Genomic DNA, 19,665 nt, shown 5'->3' with positions numbered 1-19,665 from the left:
GAAGGTCAAGGAGGTGGACTTAAGCCCTGGTGATGTTGAAGCCACACCTACCCAGGTCTGTGAGGCCTGTGTTTACCCAGCATGCTTTGCCAATTTTTAGAAAAATAATGCAGGAGTGATGAAAGATACTTTGCTAAGAACTAGTGTAAAGATGGTTGTGAATATTGAATGCGCCTGGTTTTCTGGTGTAGCATCCTAAACCTAACCTTTCCTTACTCTCTCCCTGACTTTACCCCACCAACAGTCACTTGGAGCCAGTGAGGTTGCCCTCTCTCAGGTTCACACACTGTTATTGGTCATTTGATTGTGCATTTGGTCTGTCAATCATTTGCTCTGCCCTGTGTTGGTTGGTTTGTTGGTTTGGTTCACTCTTTTAGAGTGAAGTTGCCCTAATGTGAGGACTTTACGTCAGTTCTCAACTACTCAAGGCCCAATCTGGAATATGCCACAACAACATTTAAAAATATTGACATTGACAGTGAAGGCTGTTGTCTCTTATCCTACCCCGGATTTTCCATGAGGATTGCAGATTGGGGCCAGAGTATAAAACTTAACCTGACAGGGCACCTTCACCCACAATCTTCACTTTGGGTTGGATTGCTGTGGCTCACTGTTTCACAAGTTTTTGTTTGCTTCATGGTTCATATCTGTGGCTCTTATCATTATTGCTGTTTCACTGAAAACACATTGGGGTTTGTTTGTTTGTGTAAATGATTGTTGGTTTTGTGATCTTATGAATGCTTTGAATTGTGTTAACATGGACATGAGGAACACAAGAATACCAAAATGTTTTTAATTTGTGCTTGTACCCATTGTCCAGCCTTCATCACAGTTTGAGACGTTTTGGCCGTGTCACCATGTCTGCCCCTGAATTTTTTTTTACAATTTTTATTTATTTATTTATTTTTAAATTTATACTCAATTTATTTATTCGATTATTATTTATTTAATGATTTCTAATTTATTGAATTCATTTTATTATTTTTGTTGCATTTTGTTTTGAATTGAAACAAAGTACACTCATTTTATTTTTTGTTAATTTTATTTCTATTTTTTAATTAATTTTCCATTTCACTTTTTGCTGTATGTCTGCCTTCCAGAGTCCATTGAGAGTGCATGGGGACAATATTTATGTGAGGCACAGTAATTTAATGTTGGAGGTTGGTACTGGCGTCGTCTGATGGCTGAAAATAAGAACTACATGTTTCTGTGTACTCTGACGCCATCAGAACTACAACTTCCTCTGTACTGGACTGTACAGACTGCTGCCCTCTCGCACTCTCAGGCTCTGCGTCCGTGCATGCATGAGTGTGTTTATGTGTGTGGATGTTTTTTTTTTTTTTTATCAAGTCTACACTCAATTCCAGCTGTTTTGTGATTTCTAGTATTTTTTGTGTTATTGAAAATTATATATGACAAGGTTGCAATTGTCCTACTTTACATGGCAGCCATTTTGAACAGCTGGGTGAATGTTTTCATGTATGATAAAGCACCAGTTACTTAAAGCTGCACTAATCAATGATTTTATATGAACAGTGGGTCATATAATTACGTGTAATATGAAAGGGGTCGCATGAAGGGATAAAACCCAGGTAGAATTATCACCTAAACCTGCAGGTCCCCTCAGCTCTGCTGGGATTTTAGCGTCTTTCAGCTCATTGTTTTGGCTTCACGATCCACAACTTAACTGTTTTGATTCACTCTCACCGCTCTCTTCAGCCTCAGTTTGTTATTTTTCAGTGAAAAAGCTTTGATAAACCCACTGTACACAAACTACCCAGCACCAAATGGCAGACAAAGTTAGCACAGTGTAGTCTTTAGCAGCTAACGAGCCAGAAATTTCCCTCAGGGGATGGTGGAGACTAAAACAGACCTAGGGGCAGACTGAATATTTGTCAAACGAATGCTTGTTTAAAATATTAGCCATAGCAACATCACAAGGCCTTAATATGTCAAACGTGATTTTTAGCTTGTTGTGGAAAAAATGCAGATTTTATCAACCACAGCAACTGCTTGAATTGATCAGATCAGGGAAGTTAACTGGAGGTTATGCATGTAACTGATGTTCCCTGAGGGATGGAAATGAGGTTCAGGTTGACTGAAGTGTTTCACCAAAACTGAGAAGTTCTAAGCTTCAAATCTATGAAATGCAAAACATCCATTTGAAGTCTGTCTTGGTACACAACAGTACCGATGAGACTTTCTGTTTCAGGAAATTTCCCAGCGTGAGTGTTCACAGTGGCTGCTTTGTGAATAGGGTCAGCGGTGTGTGAACGTGACTTCAATGCATGCTCTGTGCATGTTAAATGCTGTTTTGTGACTGTTTTATCTTGTTGTATTTCCAATCCTTGATCAAAGAGTTTGATTATTGCCAGGCAGCTGTATCTAACCTGACTAATCTTGCCTCCCTAACCCTTATGAGGAGCTCTCTTCCTGTTTTCTGGTGATTGGCTGCAAGTGTTGAGTGATGTGTGGTTTGATAACATACTAAAACAACAACAACACATCCTTTTGTTCAACATGGGACTGATAGTGATGCTTTGCTAGCTGGTATCTATAGAAGCGCAGTAGTCGACATAGCATTTAGTACTTTAAACTGAGATATTAGAAGACTAAACTGAGGGATATTTTCTTAAAGAGAGAAGAGTAAGAGTTAATAAGGAACATTGTTATCAAAGTTTTGGTTTCAGCTTCTTGATCATGGTGCTGTCTCCTCAAGACCTAGATATTTGTAGTCAAGAGTAGGGAGGTCAGGGGAGGAGGAAAGAGCATAGGAACCACAGAGATGGACTGATGGAGATGAGATGGGGAGACAGAAACAAGGGCAAATAAGGAAGTTATCAAAACTGATAAAAACTGATAAAAGGCAGAGAGAGAGAGAGAGAGAGAGAGAGAGAGAGGGTCAGAGTTACAGTGATCACCACTATCTGCTCCATGTTTTACAGTCTGCCCTGCTGTTCCTGGCCTGCTGAAGGAAAAACTCCTCAACAAGATGGAGAAGCTCGGTTTCACTGCAGCCTGCTTACACACACACACACACAGACAGACAGACACGCACGCACACACACACACGCACTTCAACAAAGCTAATTTAAGAATTCATTCAAGACCCCTTAAGCAAGGCTTCAGTGAGACATGGCATCCATCTTGTTTCCCTCCTGATTGACAGACTAATGTTCCTATGTCCTGTTGAACCAACATTTTTTTCCCTTCCCCCATCCCTCTCTCCCTCCCTTCCCACCGCCCTCTTTTCCTTATTCCTTTTCCCATCACATTTCTCTCCCACTATTCCATGCTCACATCCCTTCGTTCAACCCCGGCCTTCCTCACTCTTTTTTCTCTCTTTTTCAATTTTGCCACTTCTTCTACTCTCTCTCCCTCCCCATCTCTGCCCCACATCTCTAATTTTATCCCATTCTCATCCCTCCCACTCGTCCTCCCTCATTCAACCATACTTATCTCATTTACTCTCTATCCCCTCCTCATCTCCCTTACCCCACCTCCCCCCTTATTCCTCCACTCCCCCATTAGGACCATGATAAGACCCAAGACGAGGTTCTGAAACACCAAGCTAGCATTAGCCAGCTAAAACGCTCCTTTATGGAGGCGCCACCTCCCTCTCCTCCTCAGCCCAACCAGTGGGAGAAACGTCTCACCTCCTCTCCCGCTCCAACGATACGTGTTCAACAGCAACAAGTGGTACGTCACCTCTGGATGTTTCTGTCGGCAGCTGAATTTCACAGCATTTTTCCTTCAGAGGGTTTTTCAGGTGAAATGCCATTTTGCAGTGGGTTGCAGTGATTCATAACTGTATTTCCATGTTTTGCTGCAGAGAAGAAACAGCGTATCTTCAGCAAGAAGAGCGTGTGTTATCATCTGTTTGTTTTGACGTCCTTTATTTTGAAGTTCTCTTCTCTCCTCAGTCTCTCACTAAACCTTCTGTCTCCTTATTTTCTTTTTTTAAAATCTTTTCTTTGATGATTGATATTTGATTATTTCTTAGATCTTTTGTGCAAGTTGTGCAAGGTTTCATTCTCTTACTCTGAAGTGGGTATTTTCATTTGATGCTTTTGCCATGCTGGGATTTTCACGACCTGTTGTTCAGAACTCAACTATCACTTAATGGACTTGATGGTGCTTTTCCTCCTCTGTAAGATTTCTCCCTGCAAAACTGGCCTTACTGCCACTGTCACCAACTGTTCATCGGCTGGCCTCATATTACATTTAGTTTACAGCATGTGGTTTTATTCACCATATTTCACCACTTTCCTCTCCTAAACAAATCTGTTTCATTCTCTTCTACTTAATGATATCATTATAAGACAAAAACAAAGCATGGCTGCTCTTTATTGTGTCTGTGCTATACTTCCATATGTGTGTTAAACATTATTATTTTGTGTCTTGTCTCTGTTATTGTTGTGTTTACCTGCTCAGAGTGATTTCTTGTCTCTCTACTTCTCTGTCTTCTGCCCCTCCACGTGTGTTTGTATGTCGCTGTAGAGCCTTGAAGAGGAGATAGCTTCTGTACTTTTCAGTAGACACTCTTGCACTGGCTTTGATGCAGCTGCTGCTGAGGCTGCCTGCAGTAACCGTGAACTGACACTAGATGCTGTTATAACCACATGTGCATCTACAACCTCTACTCCTGCGCCGCAAGGGCTTCTTATTTCCCCAACTACTACGCTCTCTGCCTCTGAGGTGCCGCTGCTACTCTTGAACATTAAGGGGTCAGTTTACTTTCATTCCAGTCCACACATGTTTTTTTAATTAACCTGTCACAAGGCCAATGTGTCACTGGAGAACTGGAGAGTTTTTATCTGCTCCATAATTTGATGGATCACCTTGAAAGTAAACTGACTACCTTTAATGCTTCACTTAGCTTAGGATGCTTTTCAGATGTTGTCACAAAATAAAGAGATTAATGCCTGCTGTGGATGCTGGATGAATGGTAACCATCCTGACTATCAGAGACCATTCATTCCAAATGAAGTGTGGATGCAAAATGGGCATGAGATAAATCTAATCTGAAACAACTAACAGCTGAATGTGCCATTTGTTTGTGTTGTGATGGTAAACATGTATGTGGACTGAATGCAAATGCTTCACCAGCATCTTTAGGAAAAAAATATGTTATGTTAAAAGCAGCAGGTGTTGAAGCAGCAGTTTCCATCATTACAAACTATCATGTGTTTACTTTGTAGTTTCCTACGTAAGCTTTTAAAAGACTTTGACCTAAATTCATTCTGGTCTGAATGGTCTGGTCTGGTTTTTTGTGGTCATCTCAAAGACACTGCTGACTTCAATACCATGTTCCTTTTGTTTTTTTGTGTGAAGATGAGCTTCTGTGTTTATTGATGGGATCTTCTCTTTTCATTTTCTGTTCTCCTCTCTCCTCTTGATCCCATCTGCTATTTATTGCCTGCTGCAGTGAATTTGATAACTTGATTGTGCATGAAAGACAGTCCACCAATGGACAGAGAGGGAGAATAAATGATAAAGTCAGCCCCCATGCTGTGATAACAAGCATCACCATAATTGCAACCACTAATTGCTAATAATGATGATATGACTGCTGATGTGTGATTAATAATAATGATTGTTATGGTAACCTCTGTGTCACGCAGGTGAATGTGCCCGAAACGGAAGCAGCTGCAGCTGATAGTACGATCTCTGATACCAAAGAACCTGTGAAGGTGGTCCTAACTTTCTTCTATTAATCCATCCAGCCTTTCAATTCATGACGCTTTCCATCCATCATTTTCTTCAGGCCTTCATTCATTTCCCACTTGCAGCTTGACATTTCATGTTATTTCTACAGCCATCCATTCTTTGGCGATTCATTTACTGTCTTCCTACTTGTTCTTCTCGCTTTTTCACGTCTTTTTGTCCACAGTGTAACATCTTCATCTTCTTTTTATTCCTGATTTTGCTTTGGTGTTAATTTATTTTCAGTTAAGCTGGTTTATTTTTTTTATTTATGTTCAATGATCATGTTTTTGTTTTTGTCTCCATGCGTTTGTTGTGTATGTGTGTGCACCTCATCGTGCGTGTATGTCCGTGCACTATCTGTACATGCGTGTGTGTGTATGTGTGTGTGTATAGACAACCGAAGTTGAAATTGAAGAAACCGTTGTCATCCAAGAGGTTTCCAAAGCAACCAAACCTGGACTTGTCACAGATACAACCAGCTCTCCTGCAGGCCCACCTGCCGAGCAGGAAACAAGAGCACCGGAGGGGAAGGTTGAAGAGGAAGTAGTGATAGCAGAGGAAGTAAAAGCAGTGACACAGGAGAGCATTTCATCCGAGAGCGAGAGCGAGGAAGAAGCGGAGTACCACCCAAATGTCCCTGTATCCATCTCACACACACAAATCCCAGAGGAGAAGGAAGAGGATGAAGAGCAGGAGAAGAAAGAGGAGGATAAGACAGAAGAGCAGAACATGTCAGTTCCAGATGCCGCTTCCCTTCCAGCTGTTATCACTCAGCCCACAGAAGAAGTCAGTCAAGAGGTAGAGGAGATCAGGAAAGAGGACACAGAGCCAGAGAAGGAGAAGAAAATAGAGGAGGAGAAAGAAGGTGAGAGGGAGACGGAGGAAAGCACAGACGATCCAATGGTGACACCTGATGAAGCTCCTAACGGTCTCCCTCTGGCTGAGGAGGCTGTGCACGGGTTGGTCACCCATGCAGAGGAAGAGGAGGAGCCCAAAATGAACGGAGAAGCCTCTCTGGTTGAAGCAGAACCCCGGCCACAGGTTATTTGTTGCTCTGAGGTAAAGTCTTCACTGGGCCGACTGCGGAGCTTCCCTGGGCTTTGATCCTTCCTACCAACTGTAGACACACCCATTTTTTCCCCTCCTGCTTACCACAGTGCCGGTGTCCTTCCTGCTTGCGTGAATATTTAAGCCCCACGTACATCCTCACACTCATCCTGTTCCTGTGAAAACAACTCTTTTGAGCCTAAAATGAAACCTTTTGAGTAGTAGTTAAACCCCAACAAGCCTTTGAAATATACAATTCACCATTGTTACTTTGGTGTCAAGTTATCATACCCTACATAATTAATTTCTTTACTTTGATTTTCACCATATTCATATATTTTAAAGTCTTCATACCATCATCAACATGACTATCCTCTCCTGCTGCGCATAGTGTGGTGTGTTGCTGTTACAGCCTCCTACTCTGCATTGTATTCTAGTGTTGTGAAGTAAATGGGGCCTAAGTGGGAAATGCATGTTGCTTTTAGATGTTTATTTTTGTTCTGCATGCTGTATTTCACCATTGGTGTGTGTGTGTGTGTGTGTGTGTGTGTATGTGTGCATTTGTGTGTCCTCTGTGTGTTTTTGGCAGTGATGCTTCTCTCTCTGTGTTAGTGTTTAATTGGCTTCTCGTGGTCACCATGGTAACAGTATCGTGGAAATCGTCACTGCCAACCACTTTGGAAATGCCACCTGCTCATCTGAATGTCATCTTTGCATGTCGTTTTACATCTCAATTGCCGTTTTTTTTGCCAGTCATTTGAGTATTGTTTGTTTTATTGGCTCATGTTTTATGCATGTTTGTGCTGTGTCGTACTCTGAGCTGCATGTTGACACCAAAGATATCTCTGTAGTTGTGCTGCTGTTGTAGCTGTTGCTCTTCCATGGTGTAAAGTAGATGCTGTCATATTCTGCGTCTGGTTGATGTTGACTCGCATGAGTTTGGGAGCTCTTGATTTCTTGCATTAGGTTTGCTGCATTCACTCGCATGTGTTGCGTTTATACATCTACAGCTACTGCTACGTGTACCGCTGTATGTGGCACAACTGACTCACTTCCCTTTCAAAACAATGGATTCTAATGTATTTGAAAGTTAATTAAGCACACAAAAGACATCTATATATTCATTGATTGACTTGGAAGTGAATTTAATCCCAAAGAAAGTGCATAGATACAAACATGTTTCTTTGTTTCCCTAACTGTCTCAAGTTTAATATATTAACCCTCTTTCCTCCCCCCTCACATCTCTCTCTCCTCCCTCCCCAGCCACCTGTGGTAAAGACAGAAATGGTGACTATATCAGACACGTTTGCAGCCCAGAAAACTGAGATAGCCACAAAAGAAGTGCCCATCGTACATACGGAAACCAAGACCATCACTTACGAAGCTGCACAGGTGCACACTAAAGAAACACAGGGAGCTTTTATTTATATTCTCCTTAGCGTGTGTTAGCATTCAGGATTCATATCGTATTTGTGTCAATCATTTAGATTTTGTAATTGTTTTAAAGCTTATTTTCAGTGTTATTGTTCCATGGTCCAAAGGGCTTCCTTTCTAGCACCAGTGCATGGCGCCATCATTTATTCCTTCTACAGGGAAAGAGTGGTTTTTGTTGTGTTTGTTTTGTTTTTTTTGTTTGTTTGTTTTTTTTCACAAAAAACTAAGTTCATTTCCAAACTATTTATTTGAAACGTCAAAGATGTAATGAGGATGTTCTAGCTGTAACCAACAGCTAATTCTCTCTTTGTCTCTCCCTGCTACCAGTTGGATGGTAATGGTGATGGCGAGCCTGGAGTGTTGATGACTGCTCAGACAATCACCTCTGAATCTCTGTGTACTACTACAACCACACACATTACCAAGGTACAGAGCAGACGCACACCTACAAACACACATTTGGCATTTCATTATGATGGCTCTTTTTTTTAATGTAATGTAACTGCATTGCTCGACAAAAGCTCTGCAAACATAAACACATTTATTCACTTTAAAATCATCTTTGCACTTCTCTCTTGTCACAGTTCATACTGTGTATTTACTGTATACACCCATGGTATCTGTGCATGCAGTGTCATGGTGCCCTAATACAGTATTTCTGCTTCGTGAATGACCAAATTTACATTATTTAAACAGTGGTGCACTCATCTGTTATTTGACGTCTTTTATCTGTTTTGACTTGTTGAGCCATCGTGACAATGTTAGCCACTCCGCTGTATCCCACCAGCGCCCAGGTGGGCCTTGATCATTCATGATTAACCCATTGTGACAGGCATCAAAGCATTGTGATTGTGAATTTTTGTTCCAGACGTTAAAGGGCGGCCTATCAGAGACGAGGATTGAGAAACGCATCGTCATTACCGGAGACTGTGACATCGACCATGACCAGGTCGGTTTTCAGTCAAACAGCTGATCACTCTGCTGTACCTGATGGGCCTCTTTATTCTGTCCACATGTGTGTGGTGTGAAATGCTCTCCAAAAAAATCATTTTGTAGATGTGTAATCAGGTGCAAGTTCAAATTTTGCACCAATTTTGTGGGATTGTTGGGCGTAGAAATGAAAAACGCTGATATGGAAATGATGAAGCTGGCTGCTGATGACTGCTGACAGAAGAATGTTGAGCCCCAGATTACTTTAATTTAGTTTACAGAGGGTTTTCTTTTCTGGCTGCTGAGACTTAAGGGAACAAATAGACATCTGGTGACATGTTGATCATGTTGCTTGGAGTGTGAATTCACAATTTAATTCATTAATCACTTATGAGGGATATCCAAAAAATCATACGTTCACTCATTGGCTGGGATCTGCTGCATCCGTCTCTTCACTTATTCATCCATACATCTAGAAAAAGGCATTTTAACTTGTTTTTTTTTCCCTTCTGTGTCATTATGGTTAGTTACATTTTCTGTCTTTGCCTTTGAGAAAATCAAATATTTACCCCAGATGTGATGAATGCTACATGCTAGAGCTACAGTGTGTAGATCGCATCTGAGTTAGCGCAGTTCAGATGTATTTGGACAATGAATTTTGTTGTATTTCCCTTGTACTCCCATATAATGGATTTGATTTAAAACACTGACCATGAAGTTTAAGTGGAGACTTTTAGCTTTGATTCAAGGATTGCTGATGATAGTCCCCTAATTTTCACCCAAGTTCCCCTAATATGGAAGCAAACACTCTCAAAACAATATAAAATGTCTCATTGTCCATATACATACAGGCTGCTCTGCAAATTTGATTTATTAATCCTAGCCTGCATTTTCATATTTGTTTGACGACTTGATAAAATACATTTAAAGACATTTCAGATATTTAAAATGATTTTTTAAATATTTATTTCAATTTTATTATTATTCAATTTATATTTATTTCACAAATGGATGCATGATCCCTTGTCCACTGGTTTATTTAAGTTGCATGTCTGAATTTCTTTTTAATATTTTTGTTTTCTCTATGTAAAGTCACAACTCCATCTGAATTCATTTTACTTCATACAGTTTACATCAAAGTTAACCCAAAGAAGTAAAATGGCATAAATCACAGTAACCGTAAACCCAGCATTCTTGTCATTTTTCTTTATGCTTCTTATTTCATCTTTTTTATTTAACTCCACCATTTTCCCCTCCTCTCCTTCCTCCACCAACTCCACTGCCTGCTGTGCTCGGTGCTGCCACTGTGTGGTTGCCCCTCGGTACCGCAGGCACTGGCCCAGGCCATTAAGGAGGCCAAAGAGCAACATCCTGACATGTCTGTTACCAGAGTGGTGGTTCATAAAGAAACTGAACTGGCTGAGGAGGAGGATTGACTGAACTCAGGTAATAATAATAATAGTAACTGATTATTATTATTATTATTCAGGGTGTAAGTAAGATTGGGAGCTGTTGAACTGTGGGAGTGCATATAGGAGCTTATTTACTGGAGAGAAAGCTGCTAAACCCATCAGCCATCATTACACAGACGAGAAGAGTTCAAGGAAGAGAAGGGAACATTAAATTTAGGCTGTGACTGATGAAGGTCTGTGTGTGTGGAGTACAAGTGGAATATTTTGAGTAGGAATCTACACTGGTGTTGAGCAGCAGTCATCATAACACTCAGGCTGATTGCCTTTAACTCTATTTTCCCCAGAGCTGAAGGGCCCATCATGACTGTTTTCTCTGTTGACGTTGAACGACCTTCATCAACCCTTCGACAACCAACCGTGACTGACTGAAGAGGAGGAGAAAACGAGGAGTGAGAGAGAAGGAGGAGAAGGCGCAGACAGAGGGGGAGAAGTTGCCAATCTCTTCACAGTCGGTCTTTCTTACATGTCTGTGGTGCATCTAAGTTCCTCACTCCAAAACCAAGTAAAAGAAAAATAATATCCTCACTCTTTCTGAGGAAACACAAAAGAACCACTTTGTTAGCTTAACATTTGTAGCGTGTTTTTATTTTTTAATAGTGCTTTTTTTTTTTCTTTAACTGTTTGTTTTACAAAAAGAGAGAAGATAGTGTGTCTGTCATATATTGCAAAAATAAAACTTTTAGGAATGCACTGATAACCAATTCTGATGAGATACAATCTAAATATAACTGTATCATTGTATTGATTATTTCATCATTCCTATTGACCTTCAGTAACACTCAAAAGTTTAAGCAGGTTGAAACAACTTTTACCATTTTCCTTTTTTGTCAAAAAGTTATGAATTTGACACTGAAACTACTCATCAGCAGTGGAAAAGTGGTCTTGGTGCATTCCTGAACAAAAAAAAATGTTATTTGTTAAATTACAGCTCCCTCCCTCACTTCATTAAGTGGACAGTAAGAAAATATAAATCAGTCATTTCAAAACTTTTACAATAACAAATAGGCCTGCAGGAAACAGGGAGACACAGCGTTGGTCTTTTTTTTCTTTTTTTTTTTCTTTTTTTTTTACTTTTTCAAAGTGTAACAAAATCCATCAGTCTCACTCATTGAAACACAAAGAAGCCAACTGTGTCACCTGATCACATTTTGTTACTAATCATTACAGAGAATAGGGAGCTGTAAATTAAAACACTGCAGTAAAAAACCAATCAACCATTTTTTATTTTTTATTTTCATGATTCTGTCTTTTTTTTCCTGTAAGTATAGTTATTATTCATCCACATTCCTTGTGTGTTGACTGGCAGCTGAGTGAGTTCATTTTCAGTTCGCTTCACCTTTTACTCGAGGCTCAAGAAGCGAAGACATTTTAACATTTACAGTAGGTCTTAACTGGATCTGTGGGTTTGACTTTATTTTAGATTTCAGTTCTGCTAAAAGGACATGAATAAGAGCTGAAAATGAACTGACTGTAAAGCTGATGTATACAAGTTTCTGTACAGTAAACTAAATGAAGGTTAATAAGCAGTAATCCAGCTTTTACTTAGCTAAACGCTCTCCCTGGGCCCGCCCACTGTACGACACTAACCATTCCCACTGGGCCACAGGGGAGCAAGGGAGCAGTAAACTGATTTTTGATTGGGAGAGAGGACCAGTAAACAGAAGGGTAACTGGGAGAGAGAGGTGGCGCTTTATGGTGCTGACCGTCATCTACTTGGGAGTGAAAAAGATTTTTTTTTTTTTTTTGGCAGTCATGTCATTTTGCATCCTGCAGTGAGTTAATGCTATTCTTAGGACAATGCTTAACACACAATTTAAATTATTCAAAACGTTTTGTGCTGCAACCGTTACAGGTACCAAAATGAGGACATGGAGGAACAACTTGAAACCAGTTCTGTCCCAAATTCAAAATAATGCAATTTAGACCAGTTTGCTAAGTCATCTTGGAGCCTGTTTGTCGCCGTAGTTCAGCACTTAATTTCACTCCCAGCCTCTTTTCATACCGACATAACCTGCCAGACACAATGAGAGGTGGAATTAAATTCAGCATGTCTTCACACATTGTTATCTTGAAAGAGTATCTTGTGCGAGTTTAGATAGAAGGCCACTGTGTTGATTGGGTTGAGAGTGTGTAGATAACAGATTATCTCGGCTCGTACGGTATGTCTAGATGAGATTATCTTTGACATGGCGCTGGCTGTGTTGCAACTGTTTCACCACAACCAAATATTGTGCTGCGTTAATGGGATTTTATTTCAGTTGCAAAATTACATTCACTTGTCCTCCACATTATTCTACAATACAAACATAACACTCTCAATCTTTCACTAAACCACAGACAGACACGGAAACAGTTACAACATAACAGTGAAATGCAGCTTGAAGGGAAGTGTATCAGAGGGCTTGAAGTCCTCTTGAAACCCCCCCTACATGGAATCTCATGAACTTTTATTCATTCTCTGTCCTTTTAGCCTAAAGTTCAGCAGACCTCCGCAAAAATGTGACTGTTAAAATATCAGTGGCATTAAATGGGTTAGAACAAGGAGCTCGGTCAAATGTATGTAGTTGACACAGATTTTCAGTGTGAGCAGCGAAAAACAAAAACACATTCTGTAAAATCTGATCGATTGTAATCAAAGAAATGCCACAGATTTGTATAAAAACATTCCACCTGGACTTACCTAGGTTTGTCTCAAGTGTCTCTAGTGGCATTTTAAATCGGACTCAATAGAATAATTCATGTGTTTTTAATAAAAAAATATTGACCTCGTAATAGGAAACCATTTTAAAACTTTGTTTCTGGACTGAGGCATGTGAAGATGATGGAGTGGTAACGACTGTCTGGGCTTTTTATTGGGAAACACTGGTCTGACCTCTTCTATGCAGTTAAATGACATTCCAGACGAGGGGAAAGCTTTAACCTCTAACCCTCTTACAAAGAGACAAAGCAGCAGAAAAATATGAAGAAAAACAAACCGCGTAACACTGGGCAGCTTTGGGAGTTTTCGCTGTTCAAAAAAAAAAAAGAAAAAAAAAACACATACACAATGATATTTGTAGCTTTTCTCATAATTTGTCGTCTTTTTTCTGTGAAACTGATCTAGTTGTTGAAAGGCGGGATTTGTCGTGCCCCCCTCTTGAATATTTATAACATTGTCACAATGTTTTTTTGAAGGAACACCAATACAAATTTTCTGCCACTGTTTCCATTTTGTACTTTTTGGCCACAGGTTTAACCTCTTTTCGGGGGTGTGGGCTCTCTTCTATCCAGTCACAGGAGCTTTGGGGCTGCGAGGTCCGGTTTTCCAAAATGTTTGTAGCTCTTTCTCAGAAATTTTATGTGAAGTTACCCAAAAAAAAAACAACAAAAAATAGAATGACAAATGAATGACAGTAATTTTTATTGAGATAAAAAAAAAAGCAGCATAGACAGAGTTGGACTATTGGACGTTTTCAGCAGTTACCACGGCAACTCCATAATGTCACTCATGGATAAGAAACAGATGATTCTACGCCAGCTGATTTTAAAACTGTCAGGGATCTCAACATTATGGAGGGCATTGTAACATTCATCCAATTCACACAATGTCATGATTTTCTGTGTGGGAACTGATGAAATAGACATTTTATAATTGACACCAATTATATTCCTTACACTTAAATCTCAGGCTTGGTGCTGCAGTTTGGACAGATGAGATGGTATAAAGTTAATTAAAACCAGCACAGTTTTGTATTTTAACTAAGTAAAAACTTACTTTCGACAAAACTTTATAAAGAAATTAGTTTTGGAAAACCAACCAGCTGCCTCATAGCTCTCTCTTAGCCAACCAGTGATCACTAATAGGGTTTTTCTATCTAGCAGCTTAATTGTCTTGTGTCTCCCCACGCACAGCCACTCCTCCCCTGTGTAACACTGTTTAAATAAAGGATTGTTATACTCTGAAATCTGTTCCTCATTCATTCATTCATTCATTTCAACAATTGAAATGTGTTGATATGATTCAAAACTTGTAAATGTGAACGAGTTGAACTGGTAGTCAAACAATGTGCACAGTAAATGTTCGGTGTCCCAGAAATACTTCTGTTAAACTTGTTTTTCCAAGCTTAAACAAGAGGGCAATTAAAAACATGGATGATTGACACAGATATCAGAGAAGGTGAGAGACAGCTGTTTAAATGGCCTCCAGACTTCCCTGAGTGTTTCAGCAGCTGCAGCAGTGTTTTTCACAGATCATCTTATCACAGCTAATGATTTTCTATACAGGCTTTTTTTTTTTTTTTTTTTACACCTTTCATCCTGTCAAGACAGTTTATGAAACGTGTCCCACTCGCATCCTTGGTGGTGTTTACAGTGGTCATACTGACAGTTTGACGCTCATGTTGACTGGCAGCGCCGCTTGAGACAGTGTGTGTGTGTGTGTGTGTGTGTGTGTGTCCGGTCAGGTGTGCGAGTGCGACCCAACGCTCCTCCTCCTCAGGTGTGTACCTCTGTATATCTGCCTGTGGAGGGCGCTTCTGTTCTGCGGCAGCCCCGACAGGTCGGCCTCAGCTGGGGATGAAAGAAGGGCAACATTGAGAAAACACAACATGGGTTACAGAGGATAAACCGAATAGCAAGTAGCTCGGTTTTAGCGACAGACTTGTTGCCAAAGGGTTTTTTGTGGATCATTCAGAGACAACATGGACGTTTAACTGCCTTTATGTCGTGCTGTGTCTGCTTCTCCGACATACTGCACACTTACGAATTGGTTTAAATCGTTTTTTTGAGGAACAAAGAGTGATACAGATGGTCATTTTCATAATATGCTAATATGAACGATCGCTGTTGTCTGCGCATGCCCAGTGAGAGCTACCGCCCCGATCACTTCCTCCCTGCGGTGACTGACAGGTGTGTCAGCAGGTAATTAAATGTCTGCGGCTTAGCTCCCGTTTAAAGCTCATTAGCTTTTTAATGCTATCACAGAAACTCCAGTCTGCTAACTTACTTTTATAGATATACATTGCAATGATAACAGATATTCACTTTGCTAACATTTTTGTGCTAGCTTAGCACAAAGCTAACTTATGAAATGTAAAAACAGCATTAATCATAATTAACAGTTTTTAACTTTTAACGCTTGCATGGGTCACTAATGTGAGGTTTACTTTTTGTTACTGGAAATGTTTTATTGTAAACTTGACAGAATGGCTTTCAATGCTTCGCTAACGGTAGAGTTGTGTCCTCACCAGGAAAAGGCGGCAGGGACCACGTCACCGAGTGAGTTCATATGAAAAGTAAAATACTGAAACGTGTACACAACAGTTACTCACATAAGATCCAGCTTTAGCGTCACTCTGCCAGTTGTTTAATGACTGGATGACAAGTGCTGGCAAGTGTTTCTCATGTACTGAGTATTGTTAAACACTAAACTCTTTAATAGGAAGTGAATTATTTTAGTTTGAGTACTAACCAAAAACTGCAGTTGCAAGATTAGCTGTAGTTGATTATAATGAAATCCTCGGAGGATGCACACATACACACACACTCCTACCATTTCCATTGACTCAAGGTGATTTATTCTTACGAAAGACATGCATTTCTCAAAAGAATAGTTTCATTTTTGTAAAATGCAAAGGAATTTGCAAAAACAAGGCCCTGTAGTGTTTAAACAGCATTCAGGCAGGAGCAAATATTATAGTGTATTTGTTGTTGTTGTTACTTTTAGACTGTTTGTTTTGTTTTTTAATGCGATTTGTTGACAGAAAGAAATTTTTGAAATATCACCAGATTTGTCATTAAGGTTAGATTTGAATTGTCAATTTATGTGTGTGTGTTTGTATTTTGTATCAAAACAAAGAGCAAAGGGGTCGGGTTCACATATCAGAGCAACACTTGTTACTAGAGCGGGCGTATACACAGAGAAGAAAGAAAGGCCGTGTTTTTCATGCAGTACCCTAAAACCTGCAGTAGCCCTCTTTAATACACACTGTATCTCTCTCGTATAAACTCGTATATACCATATAAACACTTGCACAGAAACCAGCCCAGTATAACTAATATTCTCGTTGTATTTCCGAGTTCTCAGTATTCTCCTCATTAGTTTCAAAGTTTTATTTCAAAATGCCATAATGCCAAGTTGTTAGGTTTTTGCCTTTTATTCTTGTAGTCTTTTTTGGATGTTTTTTATTATTCAGAGTGTAGCTGTGTTACAGGACACAGAGACAGTTTCTCTACCTGGGAGCAACATGAGCTGTCAGTTTTTGTTCAAAAGACAATTTGAGTATGAAACAGCTACATAACACAGTTGGAAGTCTGTGTGTGTGTGTCTTTGGCAGATACAGTTTTCTCATTCACAATGGTGAATATTTTCTTGACTTAGATGAAATTGTGTGTAATGGTGGCCATAGCAACTGAAAGCTCCCTGTTGGAGCACATTTTACCCAGAAATCCTTACAATGTGGAGATGAGTGTATGTATTTATTTATAGTATGTGTGGCCCAGGAGAAACACTTATCCTCACAGTCCCCATTTAGCTACACAGCAGCATCGTAAATGTAACGTAGCAAGTGGTCTGAACATGGGCTAGACATGAAAAGTTAATAACATGCCTACCCTGTCTGAGTTTCCAGCTGAGGTAGACAATCAGTTGCAGCAACAGCAGACTGACAGACAGGAACAGCAGCAGGCTTAAGAGCCAGAGAGGAAGAAAACTGTCTGTCTCTCTGTCTGTTTGCGTGATGGTCTGTCGCAGGAGCAGAGCCACATCAGCCCAGGGGCCACTCAGCACCTCCATGCTGCTCCTGCATGGGAGAAAAAAATAAGAGAAGAGAAGAAGTCAGGACTGATTTTAACAGGATTCCTAACACAGATAACATGTTTCTGTAAGGGTTGATTTGATGATTTTCAAGTCCAAGATATCTAGGTTTCTGTGTTAAGACTGGGCTTTTTAGAAGTGTAAGTTTAGATAATACTGTTTTAACTGTATTGTAATTACTATATTTAATATGAGGCAGTTCCAAACTGCATGTTAACATATGGCAAGCATTTGTAAAACATTTACATTTACTCATTTGGCAGATGCTTTTATCCAAAGTGACTTACAGCAGTAAACATGCAGCAGCCAGAGGTAGCTGAGTAAAAGCAAAAGCTTCTGAAAATGATTTAAAAATATTAACAATCTCTGCTGAATAGGAAAAGGAGTCAGAGGGTGAAGTACTGTAGATGGTCATTATTCCTTTTAAAACCACCAAGCGGTTAGGGTTTCCAGGCTCATATTTCAAGGTGAGACTGGGTAAACGTTGCAGGCAGCTCATGTTTTACCAGCGAGGGTAGTATTGTTCATGTTATTCTGAACCATTATAAATAACCTCAGTGATTTTCACATAGGAAAATGATTAAATTACAGTAGATTGGTTGTTACCTTTGAGGGGAATCCAGCTGAGATGGGAAGATAGTAAGATTGTGAATACTGCGAAAATCCAGTGATTTAACATGTAATGATATGCATGTTTTATTTATTTTATCATTCCAACAAATTGGCACATATTCTTCTTTAATCTCAGTTCAAGTTGCATGCATATTTTAGGCCATTTGTAAAACAATGCAGTTTGGACTGTACTTGGTAAATGGACTGCACTTAAATAGTGCTTTTCAGGCGCCTTACAGTACAACACACACTCACCCATTCACTCACATGTTCATACAGCGCTTTTTCCTAAACATAGCGATTTAATATCAAACACACAGACTCACTCATGCAATGATGGTACATTGGGGGCAATTTAAGGTTCAGTATCTTACCCAGGGACACTTTGAAATGCGAACCACTGACCTTCCGGTTAGTGGACGACCCACTCTACACTGCTTATACTGCAGTTTGCATTCTTCGTCCCTTTTTCCTCTTTCCCATCTCTTTCTACTTCAACTGCTCCTTCATACAAATTTAACACAGCAACACAGTTTAGCTTCAGCTTGTGCAGAAGCCAGGGCAGTGTCTTCAGACATTGAATTTTCCAGTTTAATTATTCATATTTGCATCCGAAATCGGCTCATCCTGGATACTGTAGCCTTTACTTCTCCTGTCTTTATGAAGTATGTGAGCTACAGGCAGCAACCGACAAATCTCAAATGTTGCGGTGATTTCATGACACAACACATTTTGATTTTGAACATTATATTCATTTCAACCATATCACCTAAGTATAATTCAGAGCCAATTTTTAAGGGGCACAAAGCTGTAATTTTGGTGGCTGATTCAGTGATATATTAAAGTCATATGTTTCTTTTACACATGTGAAAGTGGCTTGTTTACTTGTAAGTTCCCCTCAGTGCTGAGGTAAAATTATCCACCTTAGCAAGTATTTTGATGAGTGCTGCAACAACCTGATTGAAGAAGGAGCTATTTTAAGTTATGTTGACTCATTAAATTTCTTTACACAAACCATCAAAGCTAAACTCAGAGAAAACACTCAAATTTGCAAAAAGCTTGACAACTTCAACAACATCCTGCACCTACAAGAAGTGCAGTCGCGATGTGTCAAAGGCACAGCAGGTATCAGATACACATGTAGATATACCAGATTATCTACTTACAGTTTTCAGGCTCCCTTAAATACGGATTTGAATGAAAGTAGGTGGAGATGTCCTGCAAATATTCTCAGTGAGCTATTGCATAGTTGTCCCAACAGTTGTCCTTCCTGATTTTAATTTGTCTCCAATAGCCATTTAAGTGCAGGTCAAAGGTGAGGCTTCAGCGATGGCGGTAAAAACTTAGAAGGAACTTTTATAATTCAGTCAGTGTCAGATCACGTTTCAGTGCAGAGGGTAGTGAAATAATCCAGAGAATAATTCCTCAGGGAAAAAAAGATTGTTGGTTCATTTGTCTTCTTCAGGTTTGTTTTTCTCCCTGTCTCTCTCTCTCATTGGTAGAAGTACCAGCTCTGTTGTTGGTGACGATGTGAACTTTGTTCTGTTCCAACAGTCAAACCTTGTGATTACTAAGAAGATTAGCTATACTGGCCTGGTCTGTGTGTGTGTGTATATGTGTGTGTATGTGAGGCACAGAGATATAGTTTGTGAGGGGTTAGTACAGGTC

The 19,665-nt window shown here is 39.8% G+C and overlaps 1 protein-coding gene and 1 long non-coding RNA gene across 11 annotated transcripts in view; one reads left to right on the top strand and one right to left on the bottom strand.

The window, feature by feature from the left end:
- epb41l2 (erythrocyte membrane protein band 4.1 like 2) overlaps positions 1-14,536 on the top strand; it is a 51,096-nt gene extending 36,560 nt beyond the window's left edge. For 2 of the 10 annotated variants that reach the window (XM_071478915.1, XM_071478916.1), the window contains exons 15-24: positions 5-55; positions 245-277; positions 3,532-3,699; positions 5,625-5,693; positions 6,103-6,768; positions 8,020-8,148; positions 8,518-8,616; positions 9,059-9,139; positions 10,452-10,566; positions 10,877-14,536. In XM_071478915.1, coding sequence (XP_071335016.1) covers positions 5-55; positions 245-277; positions 3,532-3,699; positions 5,625-5,693; positions 6,103-6,768; positions 8,020-8,148; positions 8,518-8,616; positions 9,059-9,139; positions 10,452-10,556 — 1,401 coding nt within the window. In that variant the 3' untranslated portion in view covers positions 10,557-10,566; positions 10,877-14,536. Of the gene's footprint in view, positions 1-4; positions 56-244; positions 278-1,100; positions 1,161-3,531; positions 3,700-5,624; positions 5,694-6,102; positions 6,769-8,019; positions 8,149-8,517; positions 8,617-9,058; positions 9,140-10,451; positions 10,567-10,876 lie in introns of all 10 variants that reach the window. The other 8 variants (XM_071478918.1, XM_071478922.1, XM_071478917.1 and 5 more) reach the window with 8 other exon arrangements.
- LOC139621941 (uncharacterized) lies at positions 13,976-19,665 on the bottom strand. Its single transcript, XR_011691119.1, has 3 exons — positions 19,164-19,665; positions 17,184-17,371; positions 13,976-15,140 (listed from the first exon to the last, which is right to left on the bottom strand). It is a non-coding gene; the product is annotated as an uncharacterized lncRNA (long non-coding RNA).

This window comes from Trachinotus anak, unplaced genomic scaffold (genome assembly GCF_046630095.1).
Source record: "Trachinotus anak isolate AG129_WGS33_773 ecotype Australia unplaced genomic scaffold, CSIRO_AGI_Tana_v1 ptg000005l, whole genome shotgun sequence".
In the NCBI taxonomy this organism is placed as follows: domain Eukaryota; kingdom Metazoa; phylum Chordata; class Actinopteri; order Carangiformes; family Carangidae; genus Trachinotus; species Trachinotus anak.
The sequence above is the reverse complement of the archived record's forward strand: the minus strand, read 5'-3'. Positions and strand labels throughout refer to the sequence as shown.